This window comes from Strix aluco, chromosome 13, assembly GCF_031877795.1.
Source record: "Strix aluco isolate bStrAlu1 chromosome 13, bStrAlu1.hap1, whole genome shotgun sequence".
NCBI classification, from domain to species: Eukaryota; Metazoa; Chordata; class Aves; order Strigiformes; family Strigidae; genus Strix; species Strix aluco.
The window spans coordinates 13,594,239-13,615,159 of NC_133943.1; the positions used below are offsets into that span (position 1 = coordinate 13,594,239).

General features: G+C 35.7%; 1 protein-coding gene across 6 annotated transcripts in view; it reads right to left on the reverse strand.

Annotated features, from left to right (window-relative positions):
- The window catches only part of GABRB2 (gamma-aminobutyric acid type A receptor subunit beta2), a 169,931-nt gene that overhangs the window by 8,033 nt on the left and 140,977 nt on the right, over positions 1-20,921 (reverse strand). For 5 of the 6 annotated variants that reach the window (XM_074838522.1, XM_074838521.1, XM_074838523.1 and 2 more), the window contains 4 exons: positions 19,990-20,127; positions 18,648-18,800; positions 17,317-17,561; positions 1,841-1,891 (listed from right to left, as the gene is read on the reverse strand). In XM_074838522.1, the coding sequence (XP_074694623.1) occupies positions 1,841-1,891; positions 17,317-17,561; positions 18,648-18,800; positions 19,990-20,127 (587 nt within the window). The remainder of the gene's footprint in view (positions 1-1,840; positions 1,892-17,316; positions 17,562-18,647; positions 18,801-19,989; positions 20,128-20,921) is intronic. The other variant, XM_074838524.1, reaches the window with a different exon arrangement.

The following is a 20,921-nucleotide window of genomic DNA, read 5'->3' on the forward strand; positions in this document are numbered from 1 at the left end:
GAGGAAACACTGTGTTCTAGTCAGGAAGGCAATCAAATCAGTTCTCAACTGCATTAGACAAAACTAAGGCAAAAAGAGTAGTCTGCTATTGTAATACAAACAAAAACTAACATGCAAAAGAGCTTATTTTATAAAAGAAGCATATTTCAAATAGATCTTGGAAACTTCTCAAAAGAGCTTTCAAACATTTTCTTATAATGAGTTCAGTTATTTAGAAAATTCTTATGTGATTTTTTGGTTAGAACAAAATTTGCTGTCATTTTTGTTACAAGAGCTCAGACAATAATAAGACTTTCAGTATCCTGAAAATAAAAGTAATTATGGACACTTGGCATTCATTGATCCCAAGAATGTCTAAAAACAAATAGGGGAAGTATCTTACAAGAAGGGTGCAAAGCCATTTGGAAAATACACTTTCCATAGTTTCACATAGCCTTAAGAAAAGAATAGACATTTTAGTTCCAATGACATCAGGGGAAAGTTTGACGTAACATCCACTAATGCAACGCTAATTTTACCCCTTAGCACAGAGCCTGGGTTATTTTCACCTCAACTTTGTGCATTCTAATATACTATCTTTGGAAAGATTTTAGTGCCAACAGATTTGTACACATCTTAAATCTTCTTAGAATGAATCTACTTTAAGCATTTTATCCTTTTGATCTGCAATGATATTAGAAATTTGAGTGCTCTTTACATACTCGTATACTTTCTATGCAACACAAATGCAAGAAAAGTTTTTAGTCTACTAGAGTTAGATTCAGACATGTTTTAGCGACATGATATCACTCCTTCAGTTAACTTTTTGCATGGATTCTTTTGTTACTTCTGTTCTCATTTCAGTAAATTTCTTAACACAGCAAACTGCTGCAGATATCTGGTAATCTTGGCAGTAGTTAGTAAGATTAGTGATGCTGGGCAGAAAAAATATTTAGCAATATTCTAAACTATCTTCTAAGGCAAAGTGTCTTCTGCATATATCAGACTGATATCAGAGCTGGAGCACAGCATTTTTCAATATTCCAAGAATTCTTCAGAAGAAATAATGCAAAATACAGTAAAAATTAGTGATGGGCGAACCTTCAAGTGTTAGAATAGCCAAGAAAGCACTGCAAAGTTCAGGTGCTTCTCAAACACTAATTTGACTCTCCTGCATGTGGAACATTGGATTGACCATAACAAGAACTGCATTTTTCATGGTATTTTGAATTCCCAATCTGAAGAACTCCCTAAGTTTCAATCCAGAAGTACAAATAAATGTGAAAATAAAAGAAACAACCAACAACAACAACAAAAATTCAGAAATAAATTAACCTATCTTTTCAACCTTTGACAAAAGGCTTCTTGTCAGATTAGAGAGAGCTGGGAGTGTTATTTTCACCAAGTAGGTTCGCCCAACTCTAAATAAAACATGCTTTTGTAACTAAGTGAAGCCTGAGATAGAATGATCATGAATTACATTTATTGCACACAGCACCGCCCATTCAAAAGGATCCCAAAGCGCTTTACAAGCATTAGAAAGAAGAACCACTTCACATCCCAGTGAAGTGCAATCACCTCTAAGGCAAAATGTGGTGACTGAGAGTGCAGAACAATATACTATATTTTAGTCAAGGAAATGGAGAATGCTGTAGCCAATTGAAACTATGGGGTGGGTGAGTGGTGGTGGGGAATGTTAGGTAAGCAGAACAGTTACATAAATTGATATTTGGCCAGATGCTTGGTGTTGAGATGACCACAGTATAAAAAAGTGCCATGGGATCTTTAATGACCGTAAGTGGTCAGGACCTGAATTTTTAAGTCTCTGAGGATAAAAACATTAGAAAACAATGAAAGATACCTTTGTTGAATACATTTCTGGACAATGATATGTGCCAATTATTCTTCTGTCCTGTAAGTTAATAAAATCAAGACCAGTTTCCTTAGAGATAAGGCAGCTATTATCTTTCATTTAAAATTAAAGCACTCTAGGGTAATAACAGGACAACTAGTTAAAAGATATAGGGACCTCTAAGCCAACAATTAACAAAAGTATATTCTGGCTTCAGAGGTGCTATTACTGCCTTGCTCTGCTCCTCGAGGTAACATAACATTGTGATGTAAATGTATTTTTTCCAACTGGTCACTTGACCAAGGAAGATATGATGATATGAAAACAATTGTTAAAATTATTCTGGGGGAAAAGTAAGTGTAAAAGTGGTTTCAAAAGGAGGTGGAAGAAGGTTAAAAAGATCTCTTGGTGCTGAAAGATTGTTCAACCATAGAACTAGACTCTTTATGGTGAACAGGAGAGTTCAAACTTAATGGAGATAATTCCCAGGGACAAGAAAGGAAGGGAGGATGAAGATGAAGAAGCAGCAGCAGCAAGTACCATGGAAATAAAAGGTGAAAGCAGAAGTGGAGGAGAAATGACCAGAGCTCAGCAACCATGCAAGAGGATGAGTTTTTTATAAATCAATCTTAAAGATGGATGACAAAATATATGATGCAAATGATATTCACTTATAGGTCCAGGTCAACTGGAAGAAAAGCTGACTCTGGAGCCCTGGAAGAGGCCATGACCTTTTTGATGGCCTCAAACAAAGGGAATACAGAGGAAAGTGCAGAAATGTTACCATTATATATTCTTCCTGCTACCTAGAAACTCCAAAATGATGGCTTTCTTGAGGAATTCCTCTTATACTAATAAATTAGCAACTGTAAAATACAAAGAAATTATACTCCCACACACATACATACACACATACGTACATTAGGAATCCTCCAAGGATGACCAGATCTCTGAAACTATTAACATCAAGTAAACCAGCATCTTAGTGATTATGCTCTACTGTTATGCTAAACACAGCTTTATAGTACAAGGGAAATCTATATTGATGAATTGAAAAGATATAATATTGAGCTTTCATTCCTCATATACTGTTCATTTTCATCTATAACCTTTCATTACAGGCATGTACTGACGGCTCATTTTATGGCAGAAAAGCCATGGATAAAATAAGACAGTAGGTTTGGAATTTCTGATGGAAAAACCTTGTGAAACAAAACAGTTGTAAATTTGAACTAAATATCCTTTTGTTAAGCAGGGCCATTAGCCAAAAGCAAAATATGGTGAGCTCAACCATGAAGGGAGAACAGAAGTACCCAGTCTATTACAAAGATTAACACCTGAGATTAGGTTTCAGCATTTATAGGTCCTGTGAGCTGACATTCTTAAGAACTGAAGACACAAATAAAGACTCCTTTCACAATGAAGACCAACTTGACATGACTAGACATATAATTTAATTTGTTAGAGATAAAGACCTTAGTACTATCTATAGCATAGTTTCCCAACTCTTAGCAGGTGAGCTTTGCTTGGAAAACCAGTAACATCCCATTCCTGACTAGTCACAGTAGCTCTGGCAAGAATAGGTGAAAGTATGAAGTGCATTTTACAATAATAAGGATCTCCCATCTCATCAGCAAGGTCTGACTTATTGATTAGGAACCACTGATCTCTGGGGACTATACTGACTACACAAGGTAACGTAACAAACATTGCGTTTTCATTGTCTGTACAAAATCGAATTTATTGACAGCATTGCAGTAACTGTTTATGAAACCACATTAGCATGCATTGGCTTGGATTCTGTTATACACCTAAGATTTGGGTCAGGCTGTAAAGCATGCAGTTAGAGGACAGTAAAATAAGGTTGACTTATAATTTCAGGTTCCTTTATTTGGTTTCAGGTCAGAAAATCCAGAGAAACTCTGCAAATTATATCAGGATTTTCTTTATGTTCTCGAGCTTTTTAAAGCCTAAAAATCTATGCAAAAAAACCAAGAGACCTGTAAGAATTTAAAAAAAAAGAAAGTGAGAGAAAATGCAAGATCTGGACACAGAGCTTTAACAGTGCTCTAAGTACTTGCAATTTGATTTCTCGGCACCCAGTTTTACCCTCTGATACATGTGTTTTCTTGATCATTATCTTTAGTAACACATCAGTAACTTAGTCATAAGTATTGTAGGATTCTGGATGAATGGTTGAAAACATTTGCTTTCTTTCGGCATCCATTACTTACAAGATTCCATACTTAAGACATTGCAGAATAAGTACTCACATAAAATGAAAGAGGCTAAAGTATCTTTGGCTTCATGACATTTCAATAAAAATCATGAAATACGAACTTGCTCAAACTGCTGCACAGAATCCAATGCTCTAAACCAAAAGCCAACAAGTGAAATAGGCAAAATCAGGACTGCTGTTTGAATTATGGCACAGAATAGGAAAAAATGGGGAAATGGCTTACTGGTGTCCTGTCCTCAGCTTGAATCTTACACCGACATCTTCTAAAATATTGTAAAAACAACCCTGGGGTTTTTGGAGTAAAGGGGGATAAATTGCCTTAGCCAACCAAGAAAGAAAAATAGAGAGCACGCTATGATTCTGTAGAGAAACATCTTCCTCCATTTCGCTTTTGGCCAAGATAATTTAGTCCAATGCAATCTCTAGTAAAGTGGAAGGAACAAATTACATAAGGCCTTGATGTTGTACATGCAATTTCCATTCCAGTGCAGCAAATATAGTTGACCATAAACATTAAACAGGTATCTGATTCAGGAAATGAGCTTGTAACTTTACTTAAGCAGAAACATTAATGAGATTTAAATAAGTATTAAGGTTAGTCAAGTTTTCAAGTGATTTCCTGTGAATGACACTTTCACTCTCAATCCAAAACCACAAATAATGCATGTACACTTAAGGAGGAAACACTTTTTTTTTTAACCTGCAAGGACATATCATAATGGTGGAGCTAAATAATAGTTAAGGAGAATTCTAACTGAGAAGTCTTCATATCTAAATAAGCTTCATATTGATGATATTTAAAGGTAGTTACCTTCCCTTCTAGAAATTTCAAGTACAGACGTCTTTTTTTTCTACAACGATTGCAAAAGTCATCACTAAGATCAAAACAATTCTTTGTAAGTGGTTCTATCTTAAAAATGAAACACTTCCATGAAAGAAGAAACCTCTTCTATGTTAAAGATAAGTGTCAAAATCTTCTCTAGGAGGGAAGTTGAAAAATTTAAAAATTAATCTATCTGAACTTCCTGAAAGCATTTATTTTTACAAGGCACATTTTTTAAATACTAAAATGGGAAAAAATAATCTATCTTTGACTGAAAATAAACATAAAAGAAGCAATGTAAGTAGAACTGGCATTTTTAAAATTTCAGTTACAATTTTCTACTACTGAGACATGTAGGAGGAAGCCAAGGCAGGTAATTTGGAATAGAAGTCTTCTGGGGTACCAATTAACAGCAGCTCTAAATTCTACCATTTTGCCAAGAAACAAGGTGTTAGGCAGCCCCGAATCTTACTAATACTGGTCTGATGCAGTATTTGTTATGTATTTGTTACAATATCATCCCGTTTACATGTATACATTTAAATCTCTTGCAGATAATAGAAATGAATAACACATCAGCGAGAACCCACATCCTAAAAGGTGCTCTCTTCCATCTGTGATAAATAAGACCAAAATTTCATCAAACTTCTGCTATGCCTATAAGCTGTTATTACGTTGTCTTACAAAATCTACTTTAACAGCTACACCTAGCACCAAAAATCTACTACTGAAACACTGCAAAATTACTTATATAAGAAAGCTTCATGAAAAACACATGGAACATTTGACTATCATCACAACAGGCAAAATTTCTAAGGTATGATTTGGATATAGTTATGGTTTTGATATATGAACTAGACAGTAAAAACAAGGCTGATAAAGTTGCTCCTCTAGAACAGACTTCTGTAAAATACATAGATGTTATTTTTCTTGTTTGAAGTCAAATGCAACATGCAAAGAGCTATACAGTACAGACTTGTCATGAGAGTGGGCGGACTGTATGGCAGTCTACCAGCATTTAATCTATCTGACCATGATATACTCACTTGTCAACAAACCTAGGCTCGTGATTTTGGGGAAGACGAACAACGTAATTCATGGGCCCAGCCCAAAGATTAACACGGCCAGAGGCAGCACGAGGTCCAAGGAAAAACTCTGGGACAAAGGCCAGATAAAATACTGAAGAGAAATTGTAATTAATTCAACAAAAAAATGGAAAGAAAACTCTTGAGATTTTTCTATGTAAAAATCACTGGCAAGTTTTCATTATAAAGAAAATAAAGATGAATTTCTAACTTTTGGCAACAGATTTCCAAATTAAAAAAGATCTAGAAATGTACTTCTTATGATCATGTTCAGTGCTGATTTAGAAGCCTGAGATACTGCCAGTTTCACAGTTCTAGATACTGCAAGGATCAGAGGACTAGTCCTGACAATATTAAAATGAAAAGCATTCTGCTTTAAAATAAACAGAAAATCTGAACTTGCTGACTGAATTAGAACATTCCTGCATGATTTACTCATACACTGATAGTCTGCTGTTTTGGGGAGAGTCTAACATTTTGTCACTCATTTAAAAATGAGTGACAAGAATGAAGAAAATTTGCTGCCAAGACATGGTTAGTCATTTCAGATTTGTTTCTAAGTAAATTTCTGTGTATGCAGAACACATACCAGTATTATGTATAATTTCAAATTTTTTATTATACTTAAATTGGTTTTGTGTATGCATTAATTCTAGAGAAAATAAAAATTGTATTATAGTTTCCTTCCTGACATTTTGGTGGCCTTCTGTGCTTGTAAATTTAAACCAAACTTGAGTTTGATTAAAGTTATTATAGTTTTATAGCAATATATATATATACACACACATATAAAATATAAATATATGGATAGTAGGAGAATTTTAGAACACATTTATAATGAAGGAAAAAAGACTGTTTTTTTTCTGGCAATAGCGTGCAGTTTGTTCTTGACATAATTTTATGGAGATGAGAAAAAAATAGTTTACTAACATGCAAACGTGGTAGGCGTTTATGTAAAATACAATTCTGTTCAATGTTATAAAAGTTTCATAAGACGCATTTTGGGAAGGGTAATCTACTCACAACTGAGAAAGCTATTAATGAGCTAATGAGGCCAAATATAGCCTTATTTTTAATTTGAAAGTTGTTATATACTGTATATGCCTCACAACACAGAAAGGAAGAAGAAAGAAAAGCTGAAGAATCATCCCCCACAACAGCTAGCCCTCTTCAGATGGTACCTACATGGTTTTTAGATCTTCTCCTTCAGCTATATTATCATGTATTTTAATAAACAAAAGACCTTCCACGCAACAATTGAAACTTAAGTTTTCCTACCCAAAACTGCTGTAGCTTGAAAGTATAAAACCTCAGAATTCCACCTAGCAAAATGTAAATTAAAATCTACTACTTCTGAAGACCCTCATTTCCAGTTACCTGCAGGAACCTTTGAATACTCAAAAATACACGGACAGAAAGTGGCCCAAACAAGACATTACATGAAAATAATCATGCTGATTTAGGCTGTGTGACCTTTACTGTTGCATCCTTCAGGCGAGCCCAAAAGCATTACGTTTCTGACAACTAAATTACCAGAAAGTTGAGTTCATTTTGAGGACATGAGTAAGGACAGGCACACAGGGCTTTTTGTATGTAGCTTTAAGATCCATTAAGTTTAGGGAGAAGGCTCAACAAGCGTTTTGTGGGGGGAAGAAAACTAATTTCAAGTCTCTCCCACTTCTAAAAAGAGGAATGGAGACATAAGAGTAAATAAGATTTAGGCTTCTATGTTTTAATATAACTTTATATCATTACAAAAGGATTCTTAAAAGTAGTATCTAACGAGTAAGAAAGATATATTCATATATATATACATGTATGTTTGTATATACACACACACATACTTAAATGTAGGCATAATCGTACCGACCTCCTAACCTTTCTCCTAGGTTCTGTGAGAAACTAACTCCTGGTATCTATCTTTCTCCGTATGTGGAATTCTGGGGAACCAGCTAGTATCCAAAAGAATGAGTAACCAAGTGAACTTACCGATAAAACATAGGTCTTCACAGTCCAGCATGACTTTCATTAAATTGAACATACATGTATGCAATACAAACCCTAACATCATTTTAAAAAAATATATATAAGAAAGTATACAATTTCTACATGTCTGAATGGATGCTCAGTTCATATGCTACATCAGTAATATTTTGTTACGAAAACTGCTAGATATGTCATTCCTAGGTTGTTTGGGCTTTTCTGCTCATTAACCTTGCTCTATCTTTATCTTCATGCAAGACTAGCAGTCTCTGTGGCATGCTGCAGAGTGACTGCACCATGTCTCTCCTGGGAATTATAATGTTTCCACTGGTGGGAAAAAGAAAAAAAAAAGATTTTGATGAAAAAAATATTTTTGAAATATTGGGAAAAAGTCTTTAGAATGTGTTCTAACACAGCAATTTTGAGGGTTTTTAATAGTGTTCAAAGTATTAACTTGCTTCAGTCTAGGTAATCTTACAGAGCAAATGACAACAAAGGTAAAGCATAATTAATAGTTACCAATAGACTAAAGATGGGTAAAAACTATAAAAGAGGGTTTTGAAATATGCATCCTCCTTCTTAACAGTTTGGGATACTATCGTTCTGATTTTATAAACAGATTTTGGATCACCTGAAATAATTTCCCCTAAATTAGATATGACAATTCATTGCTATCTGCAAAAAGAAACCAAACATGATCATTATAGACACTATAAATAAAACAAAGGGGTTGACAAACAGCCATCTACATTATAATAATATTTATACCACTTAGTGCCACCCCAGTGTACACAATCCAGTGATCTCAAGATTCATGAGCACAGCTAGGTTATATCCCCTAGCACATAACATTTACAGTTACAACTTATTTTTTGGATAGAAATCGGCTGACTCATGGCCATTCAATTAAAGCTTGGCAAACTCTTTAGAGCTGATCTGCTTTGGGAAATCAACTCACCAAATTCACTAGCCAGACATGCCTTCTGGACTGCAGCTACATACATTTCTTCTACCTCACTTTACATCATTTGCCTTTTTTGTGCCTTATTTCCCCACAATTTGAAATAATGATATAAACTGCATGAATAGATTTTTTTTTTTGCAACCAAAAGTGTATTTAATTTAGGGTCACAGGTGGATAGCAGTTTTGTAGATGCACTACAAAAGCAAAAGGGATAATGTGCTTTAAACAACGCACTGGTTTTACATGAATTAAACATGGCATTTGAAGGAGCGCGGCTGCAAAAAGAAAACCTCACGCAGTTGACTTGACCTTTATTCAGATGTCATGTGGAATACCACTACGGATTGTGGAAATAAATCACCTTCTGATGGCTTCTGCAAAGTGCTCTGGGCTAAAGTTGGAACTTCCTCAAATTTACTCCTATCAAACCTCTGGTTTCAAGAAGACATGAAGAGGCTGGCCAAGCACTTTGTGCATTGCTGATTGTTTCATATGCAAGTTGCTCCTTGATAATGCATGAATGTAAATTTAGAAGAAAGGCTGAGCTTTTATAATCCATGCCTACTTTTATTACATGTCCTTCAATATACTTCTGTGTAAGGAATGCCTCCTGACCCTGGATCAAGAATCAGTCCATGTGCAGCTTTACCTGTACAGCAAACAAAAGAAAAACTCTCCTTGGAGGGGAAAGAAAAAGCATGAGTGCTTTCACTGAAATCTGGACAGTGGCAGCATTAGTTCCAGCGATATAAAGAAGTGAGGATTTGAGATTTTAGACTGAAATTTTAAGAGCTTCATGTTGCCTTAGTGTTTTAATGTCCTGTTCAGTTTATTGAGTCTGTTCACATAGCCAGTTTAAAATTCCTCTTTTTTCCAAAAGCTTTTACATCTTGTGTGAACATGTTTTACATGTTTACTCATGTTTTATACTGGAAGTATCTCTACTGCATAGGGAATAAGGTGCAGTTCTATGTATGTAATAAATACTGACTGGTTTTAGGTACCTCTGCAATAATTCTTCCTCACTAGAGGTGCATGACATGATTTCTTCAGATAGAAATGAACAAATATTGCTGTGAACTGAAAAGGCCAGAGGCAAACCAGCAGTAAATCAGAGGGGAAATAAAGGCATTAGCCAAGCCTAAGCTAATGAGCGTTGCTTTGAAGCAAGGTGTATTATCACAGGCCTGTAGCCCTGTTAATGCACCTTTACACCTTGTCTGTTTGCAGTGTGCTGAAAGCTATCACAAGTGGGCCTGCAAAGGGCCACATGTATCTATCAAAGGATTCACCTTGGCCCAAGTTAACACACTCCATCTAATTCCACCCCTGTTTTTCAAAAGAGACATCTATGGATATGACAGTGAAAAAAATGCACAGGCTCTTCCACTTATTCACTAGTAAAGTGGTGAAAAGAATTTTGGAAGATGTCGTGGGAAATGGCAGGTAGCAAAGCAATACCTGAGCTGACTCTGTGCCATTTCCAAGTGTGCTACTATGACGGATGGCATTGCTGACACAATGAAACAAAAAGTGTTCAGTCTTTGTGTTCAAACAGCACACATACATAAGCCAGTGATTCTGAAAATGGGCACCTAGAGGAGGAGGATGCTGTGAGAGCCCCATTTCCTTGCTAGACCATACAATGGCCAGAAACTGTCCATCCTCAGCTTGTCCAGATGCATAGGTGAAATAATTAGGTGCAATCGGTTGTGAAATAGGTAATTGCGTGGTCTTGTTTGTCTTAAAACTCTGACAATGCAGTGGAGTCTTCTGAAAATGAAAGATCTGAAGAGACCTATTCAACTTTTCTGGTAAAACTCGGTCAGACTCTTTTCCTTGGTCAAAAAGTTGTACGGGAAAAACTCAGCATCTGAGACAACTTGAAGGGGAAGAAAGTTACCAAGTTAAGTGCAGCTGAGGGCAGGTTAAGCTTCCATCTGTTCTTTCCTTGCCATCCCATCTCCTGTAGCAACTGTGTGCTAATTTGGATATAACAACAGTGTGTCAGGAGGGCAATGAATTGCAAAGATACCTATATTTGTTCAAACCTTCTTAGATCGCTATTCATTCTTCAAGTGAATATTTCTATTGTGATTCAAATCTATTAATATGTTGTTTAATCTCATTATCATATTAAAATTATGTGTTTTCTACTTGGTATCCAAATTTCTGATACAAAAACGTCATTAGTCTGACACTTTCACTTGTTTGTTACTTGGCACTGTGTAACAGCAATGCACTGTGACTTTCAGGCATGTTGACTGAATGCCTTACGTAACACAAAGACTACTGAGTAAAGAATTACTCATTGTTTTAAAAATACACTCAGTATATTTAAAAAAAGTCTTTGTGTTCAGAGAAAAACCCTTATATAAACATACAGAGGTTAGCAATGTCAGCTCACATTTATTTAAAAAAAGTGACTGAATAAATCTGTATAAACAATTGTATGAAATGTTGTGTAATATGCTGACATTTTCCCTCTCTTTTCCAGAGGGAAATTGCTTTATTAATGTTCACAGGAACAACAGCATGATTGCAAAATCAGAGGTAGTTTTATTTATGTGACTTATGTTATCATGTACTTCAGGTATATAGCCTGTACACTTACAGCACCTCTGTGCTTTAAGCTAGGTTGGAAACATCTAGGCTTCAATCATTACTGCAACTATATACATTCTAAAACCACATTCAGTGATGTATGTACATTATGCACAACATAATGCCACTTCTGTGAAGTGGCAAATCAGATTACTTTGAAAGAATATAACAAACAAATTTTATATAAGAAATGTTAATTTGCAGTAATAAACTGTTCTAAACCTAGATGAACTAACTATAAAGAAAAAAATTAAAATAATTTAGAAATAATTTAAAGACTACCTGAATAACATGCATGTAAGCATTAGAAAGATAGACTAGAAATGAAAGGCAAGATGCAGCAAGATGTACCATTGGTATCTGGGTTGACAAAATGCAAGTATCACATCCTGTTTCTAGCTAATATCCTGGTAAGGAAACCATACTGATGTCTAAGAAAAGACTGACAAAGGTGGTCCATCAAGGGATGGATCTGTAGCCCTTCTTTTAACAAGAGCCTTGATGTAGGAAGCGATATCAATACTCACAGCGAGTATCATCTCTGCTGCCTGACACACTTGCAGTCTCTGTTGCTTTAGAAGAGGATGGCATACAGCTGCTTTTCCATTATTATCACCCCTTGTCAAATGTACAGATGGCAAGATGCAAGAAGCACTTCTTTACAGAGGAAGAAGAATCAGCCTTTCATTCAGCCCAGTACTTTTAACATGGTCTTTACAGTGACAGTTCTGGTTTCCATTAAATTACCACATAGCTGTAACGGAGTTTTCTGATCTATCCAGAATAACAAATACACAGATATCATTGATATTGAAAAGCATTTTCACCTTACTTACACCTCCAAAGAAGTCAATTAATGCATGTTGTAGTCTGAATCAAATGAGTTACACAAGCAACTGTGGAAAAAAAAGCAATAGAATCCAAAAGATGTAACAACAGCATAAGCAGCAGGTTGACTGGGAATTTAGTAATGCAGGAAAATATACTGAAAATACAGAGCTTGGGAGGCAATCAGACCACAAATCCTGAACAACACAAAGACTAGAAGATGCATCAGACACATCACAGTGATCAGTGTCAGCAAGCCCATCTAAGCCACACTTCCAAGATGGAAACATTCAAGGTAAAATTACTGAGTCTAACAATGTAAGGGAAAATTTAAAAATTAATCAAAAATACCTTTGCTACTGGATTCTGGAAGAAACCTATGGGGAATAAATCAGTACCAAGAAAGCACCAAGAAGCACATTATTTGAACTGCCTTAACAGAAATTAAGTATATTAAAATGGCTGGGGGTCTACATCAGAAATTATTTGCAGTTGTACCAGGCTCTACAGAGATCCTGGTTAGGCTAATCATCTCCTTGAAGACAAAGCCAGGCTTCATAAAGGAGAAAACTTGAAGGGTTATATCCCAGTAGCTTGTTTCCCTCCCCCTGCCCCCTTCTATCCCAAAAAATAACCATTAGAAGAAAAAAATGCCTCATAGAGGCTTCTAGACCAAATACTTCCAGACCATTTTTATGTAATTACAGAATTAACAGATGAAAGTTACATCTTTCATTAAAGTCTTTGACATATTATCTTAAAACTGAACAGATTATATGTCCCAGATATATGTATAAATACCCATAGGAAGACAATCAGCTGAACAATATTGTGAAGCCAGAGGTTAGAATTTGGCCCTACTTTTTAACATGTCTGTTAATCATCTGGAAAAGCACAGCCAATATATTAGATTAGTGCCTTGAGCCTGAAGAAAGATAGTATGAAATATGCCCACAAAGGATCAGAAGGATGTTGATGACTGTCAACATTCCTATTTGAAATAGAAAAATCCACTGAATAAAATGGCGTAACAACAGGTTAGAGTATATGTACCAGACTTTACGACATGTATTAGGTCTTCAAGCAGAAATACAACACTCCCAGTTTACCTATAGCAGTACTATGCTATTCAGAACAGAAGAGATTCAAAAACTTGAGACTATAAAGATAATAAAGGAATAAAGGTATTTGAAGAAATTAACATAAGACAATAGGCTTGAAAAGCAAGGTGAGGAAATTATGTGAACGCTATCTCCAATAAATGAATGGTGTCTAGAGTAAAAACAAAGCCAGTGATTTACCTGTAAGCAGCAATGCGACCATCTACAGAGAGAACAATTAGCCTTGACAAAGTTAACAATGAGTTAGACTAAAGGAATAAACTGCTGAATGAAGCTTGAGAAACTTCAAGAGTGGAACAATCATACACACAGCCATTTTAACCTGAAGTCACTGTAAAGAAAATTAAGCATGTCCAATACGATTTAACAAGTCTGTGATAGTGTATCTGCTGCTAACTGAGTCTGAATCTTCCTTGAGTTTTATGTTCTTTAAATTTCTTCATGATTTTATTACTCAGGTTTCACAATTCAAGAAGCAAATCAAGATATAGGCCCAAACCCTTCTCTTCCTTTCCCTTACCCCAAACAGGGCCAACAATCTTTGAAATATATTAGATTATTACTCCCTTTGAAAAAGGGAGTATATGAAGTTACAATCTTCTGTGATGATTCAGACTAGATAGAAGTATGAAATTTTTTATGATGAGAGTGGTGAAACACTGGAACAGGTTGCTCAGATTGCTGGTAGACACCCCACCCCTGAAACATTCAAGGCCAGGTTGGATGGGGCTCTGAGCAACCTGATCTAGTTGAAGACGTCCCTGCTCACTGCAGGGGGTTGGAGCTAGATGACCTTTAAGGGTCCCTTGCAACCCAAACTATTCTATGATTCTATGATTCAAAAAAAACCCAAACCAAAACGAAAACCACCATACTGGGCATATGACATGCATACAGTATGAAATTTAAAGAAAGATTTGGCCACAGTTTCATCTGGAATAGCCCAGGGGAAGCTCTGCAGCCAGCCTGATGGTGTTCGCTCAAATGGAAAAAACAGGACGTTCTCCTCCTGAGTCACCAAAATCTCCAAGGGTTTACAATGGATTCAGCAGATACCACAGTCATGGAAGAAGAGCTTCTGTTGTGTTTCTGTACTGTTTTGTAGGCTCTCTAGTATATTCTGAGTAACAGAGAAAAATAGAGAGACTATCAATGTCTGTGCCTGCCCTGGAATCTCTCCATACCAGAGAACAGGGAGTATGTATTAACTTCTACTTTGATTCTGCAAGTAGTTGTGGATGGAAGGACTAATCTATTCACTGCTTTTTATTCAAAAAGTTGTAAGAGGTGTTACCAAAAAATGCTGTTGGAATCTGAAGAAATCCATTACAGATTTGCTGGTCTATAATATATAAACAAAGATGCTGCACTACAAGCAGCAGTTCCAATAACTGTTTATCCACCTTTTTTTACAATGTCTATACTAAATGCAGTAACACAGCTGTATAGACATTTTCACCCTCGTGTTTTGAGGTTTATTACACATGGCATTAATCTTTTCTCACATAGTACCCATTTCTGATAAATTCATAATATTCCATATAGTGATACAAGAGAAATCTAGTAATATCAGAAAAGAACACTCATACTTTGTAAAATTAGTCCGTCAATGTCGGATCCTAACTGAAGATGGAGTGTTTGTTTGATCCCATTTCTAAAATGGGTTTTTACAAAAACCTGCATCTGAACCAAATTCAGCAGTTCAGGACCATTTCTGGTTCTTGTACATGAAAATAATTATATGATATTTGGCCCCCTTTCATACATAAAATATTCACGTCCATTAAATATGAATCTGTTTTCTCGCTGCTGGTCAGACAGCAAGAACAGCTGTCAGCTCCTTTCCTACTCCCCAGAGCAGTCTACGCGCAGCAGGACAACGTTCTCTGATCACTTCTCTTTTCTGATCCTCTCCTATTTGACTCTCTATCAATTGCTTAAGGGATTGCAAACCTGATAATCAGATCAGAGTGTATCTGGCTACCAGAGCACAACTGCCATACACTATGAACCACGCTGGCCTGCTATATTAAGCAAAAGGCTCAGTATAGAAAAATATAAATAATGTAAAGTTGTTCCCAGTATACTGTGATAATCCTGTAGGCTGGTGAATTTCTGCAACAGTTACTGGAATTAATTTACTCTGTTTACTGGATTGGATTAGTACACTAGTTAGTGCTTTCAAATTCTAGTTCATGATTAGCAGTTTGCCACTGGTTTGCCACTTGGCTATTCTGTTACATGGCTGAAATATCTATTGTATAAGTATATAGAAAATATCACAAGTGAGACATTATACAAAAATACACCTCAGCTAGTGGTGACACTATGACACGTATGGACCTGAAATTTCCATTGATGTTAGAGGAAAGACTTCAGGTCAATGCAGATCTACTCTCATAAAATTACCTACAAGATTTCTTAGTTAATAACTTTGATTGTTTAAGGGGAAACTGATTTTTAAAAAAATAAACTTCATAAATTAAATAAAAGCTTGCAGATTTTTCAAATTGCTGAAAAATCACCAGTAGAAAGAAAAAGATTTTACAGTGTCTTCATGAACTTTACAATGGTAAAAGATGATCTATGGTACTATGACATCAAAATTAATCTCATTATTATACATTTGCCTTCATTCATTAAAACACATTTCTCTCAAGTTAAAAAGAAAAAAATAAATTAATGAACAGGTGAAATCTGAGCCATGACAATATAATCCTCCATTTTAAAAGACTATAAACTATAACCTATAAAACTAACTGTTTTATGTTATTGACATGTGGTGGATTTTTGTTGTTCCAGCAAATACAGAACAAGATGTTCTTCTGTCTGCAGGCACACTATGGTAGTGCAGAAGTTCTGAACAAACGTGAGAAATTCCACTAGAGCTGTATGAAACTTATGTTTCCACTTCACAAATAATCACTAGGGGTTTTTTCTGATTTAGATGATTTCTTTTTTAAATTCCAATTTATTTTTTTCCGTTGGAGTATCATGCTGAATTACAAATTCCAAAAGGTTCCTGTGCCAAAGAAAAAATAAATTTAACTTTATTTAACTTTCCAATTTTGCATGTCTGTGAAAGTTTATACATTTCACACTGAGTACATTTTAGCATTCAGCCCAGATTTGCCACTGTGTGAAACTCATCCAAAATGGTCAAAGTGAAAAATGACAAGTGCTTTATGATAAGTGCTCCATTTTCATTAGGCATAATGGATACTTTTTCCAAAAGTGTGTATCTTGGCAAATGTATTTTCTGCCTCAATTCTCCATCCCCAGGGAACCATTTTTAGATTCAAAATTAAGTGCACAGCAAGTTGATGCTTTATTTCTGAGCAGTTTCTCATTTAGTCAACAGTATCCTGTGCCATTATATGTTGAAAATATGCAAACTTTTCAAGCTTTAAACACTTCTGAGGCAAATATTTCTTATCCGGGTCATCTGAAAGATTTATGAAAGCAGGTTAAATTTAGGTTTTATTTCCAACGTTCCATACAGCTCTTACTAGAATATCAGCTATAGCCATCATTTTGGATTTCTTCCTTTGGAAACAGATTAGACATGTTTAACTCTACATCCTGACTGAGAAAACATCTCACAGTAAAGCTTCACTGAGTTTATGCTTTAGAAAAGAGTCATTCAGTTTTCCAGGCTAGAGGGCAGCATTCATTGCTGAGGTGGCTAAGTACACTGCTCTGCAGAGCTAAAACAAGATCATAATAATCCCACTCCACTCATTTTCTACAAGAAATTACGTTTTAAAGCTCTGTCTGGCAGAAGTGAAAGTCTGTCTTTCTGGGGCAATGCTAAAAATACATCCCCATTTCAATTTACCTTATTGACATCCATTCGCAATTTCTCATTGTTGGCACTGGCAGCTTTTTCTGCTGCTTTCTTTTGACGCTGAGGTCCCCTGCCAAAGAAGATGTAGTTGACCAATGCATACTCCAGCAGAGCCATGAAAACGAAGACAAAACATCCCATAAGGTACATGTCAATGGCTTTCACATATGGAATTTTGGGAAGAGTCTCTCGAAGATGGGTGTTAATTGTTGTCATTGTAAGCACAGTTGTGATTCCTGGAAAAAAGAATTGACAAGTCTATTGATTGAATTAATTTTCATTTCCTAGCATAATGGCTCATAATATTCAAGTGCTAGAGCGAAGAAGTCTACATTTTTTTCCTGGTGGAAAATCTCTGTCTATATTCCTTATCTTTGTCTTTAATTTTTTGTACAGCAAAGAAAATTACACGTGTAATAAATCATGTTCAATCAAACAAACAGTAGTTGAATTCTATGAGTATGTTTTTTACCAGATAAGCTGTAACCTTCTCTAATGAGTCTCAGTTACAAATTACCAGCCTAGAGTCACGGTTATCTTGCTTCCTCCATAATTTTCAGGATGTCTGCAGTCTTGAATTATGGGAAAATGCTACACAGAAAGGCCTGGTAAAACTCAGTGTTCTATAAAGTTAAAATGTCAGATTTTCAACTGTATCTTTTATGGTGATTTATTTATTTTATCTCTACGAGAGCTGTAGTGGCAGGAATCGGTCTGATTTATACAAAATCTGGCAATAGATACTTATATTTATTTTTGTAACATGCTTGGATCCTCTGACGAGGGGCACAGTATAAACAAACACACGTGGGATTAGTGATATAAGAGTACTCTAGAGATTAATTAGGGAAATGGTTTTGCTTTTAGAATGTAAGGTAACATTAAGGAAAAAAGCCCTCAATTTAAGGAGAAGTTAGCTACACAACCCTGGTAAAACTTTATTGAATTCATACCTGAAAGGAAAAGCAATTTATAATCCATAACAGTGTTGAATGTGTATTCTGGACTGCCATGGGCAAAAGCAAACTAAATACACTCTCTTGGAGAAAAAACAAGCAGTAAACCAACAGAAAATGTTGAGACAATTAGGCTAACTCTGGTTACAATGATTATACAGTTAGCTAATTCAGACATGAAATCACTTTAATTTTTATTTAAATTGTAATGATTTATATGCTGATTCAAATAATACAAAGCTTAACAAGCCAGACATAAAAAGATCTAACAGATTTATTTTTCAAATCATGCACTATCCACTAAGCCAGAAGCAAGAAAAGGCATTCAGCTAATGCACACTGTATAAGATGTGTAAAAATGCCTACCTAAAGCAACTCTTGCAGCTGAAGCATCATAATTAATCCAGAAGGAAACCCAGGACAGGATAGTGATCAGAATAGAAGGCATGTAGGTCTGCAGAATGAAGTAACCAATGTTTCTCTTAAGTTTAAAGCTGAGAGACAGCCTTGGGTAGGCACCTAAAAGAGAGTATTTGGTATGGCCATAATTTTCTTGTATAAAGCCTGAAAACATTTTTCTGTCATTTCGGTTTTATTGTTTCATGCAACATACTGTACACACAGAGTTGAAAGATCCAGGATAATCAGCTGCAGAATTTCTAGCAAGAACTAGGATTAAATAATCTTTTATTCCAAAGTACAAGGATGCTCTAGGTGCATATACGCTGGTAATCATAATATTCAACAATCAACAGCCAAAATACCTTTCAGAGCATCAAAGCATAGAAATGCTTCTTCCTGACAAGCTGTGATATGCCTACTTCAGCATAACCCTTATTCTAACCTTCTCTCCAAGCGGTAAGACGCTCGCCTTTTGTCACTGGAAACCAGAAACATTTCGATGTATGAAACACTTGTTGAAATGGGTGACTAGAGATCACTATTCAAGTCCCATTTCTGCTTGAATAATTTGGGATGCACAGTCCTTCTATACTCTCTCCAAAGATGATTTTATCCATATCTAGAAAGTGAGTTTTGAAGATTTTTTTTTTTTTACCACACCTAGCAGCTTTCTCAAGGAGGTAGAGAACATCGCATAGTAATAGCCCAACCCAACTCTTGTCTCTATTGAACGATCTGTCATTTAAATGTTCTAGTCGTTTCTTGTTCTGTTTTTTATGAAATCCAAACTTGTTTTCTACTCCTCCTCATGACGCATCTTTTCAGCCTTCAGAAAGTCATATGCTTGCTAGCATAAGCTAAACTATAAATCCTGTGGAACAAGGAATTTAAAGGTTTTACAGTGAAGACAAAATAATTAGTCTAATACATTTACAGCTTGGCAAAAGGAATATCTAGAAATAGCGAGAGAAAGGCTCCTAAATTTTCTACAGGCTGGGTTACTTCTTGTTGGATTTAGGGCGCTGAGGTGTATAAGTGGCTTAATCAGTTTTCACAGGAAAACAGAACATACAGCTTATTTGACTGAGCCTTAACATTTACTACTGTATCCTCTTCATATGTTAATGAGTGATGCCTTATACACTATGAAAGCTGTAATAAAAACTGCTTTCAAAATTTACAGTTGCTGCTCTAATTTATTCCTGTTTTAAAAATTTTTGCTCAGATCCTGAGCTGCGTGCTAAGAACTAACCCATTTCTAAAAGTCTTCCCAGTGAATTCCCCTTTTAGCTTCCCCTCCACAAACCTGTAGAGAAAACAACATTCTTGGTGATAAGCTTGTAGTCTACAATGGAGAACTGTGGCAGTTCGATCTTTGTCACTCCTGTGACTGCATTATCACCCCCACGCCAGTAAAATTCAATGTCATCTGTTGTATAGCCATCTATAAAAAACAGGAGTAAACAGTTAAGATACACATCTCTTCTGAAATCATGGAGAACAGTCCAGAGAATTAACTTAGAAAATGACTTCAAAAATATTTCTAAAACTAAACTGTTAGTAACATAATAGATATAAACATACAGACAGGCACAGGTCATTCCAAATATAATTTCAAATGGTAATCCTAGGTGTATTTTAATCTTTGGTTTTTTTAAAGATATATCAATATATTAATAAAGCAAACCTTTAAAAACAAATTAAGACTACACACACCCCATATATAGATAGTAACTGTACATTCAACTTAAGGTAACTTCTTATCCCAAGGCTGGATAAAACAGTGTGGGTCTGCTGTAATTTCAGTCCCTGGGCTGAAACATCAGCACCGGTAACAGAAACATGACCAGGTCACCAAGAGATGCCTGGAAGAGATGCTCTTCTGTCTTGTGCAACATGATCAGCATAGGAGAGGACAAAGAGAGTAATGTGGGTAAAAGAGAAGTTAGGCATACAGTTATCTCATGGCATTTTCTTCGTATGCTATGTAGTTTATAATCTGACTATGGATGAAAAGTACAAACTCTAGTTCAAACCCATTTAGATTTTACTTGCAAACCCAGCATAATTCTTTTTCTGAAAATGGCTTGAATGCAATAAGACAGCCATGTTCAGTGAGGCCCTTGTAAGAAGCAGCTGTAGCAGATGCAATAGCCATCCATCGCTCTGGATGGCAAAAAAACACCCACAAAAAAACCAAACAAAAATATCCTACCACCCACAAAAAAATGCAGAAGA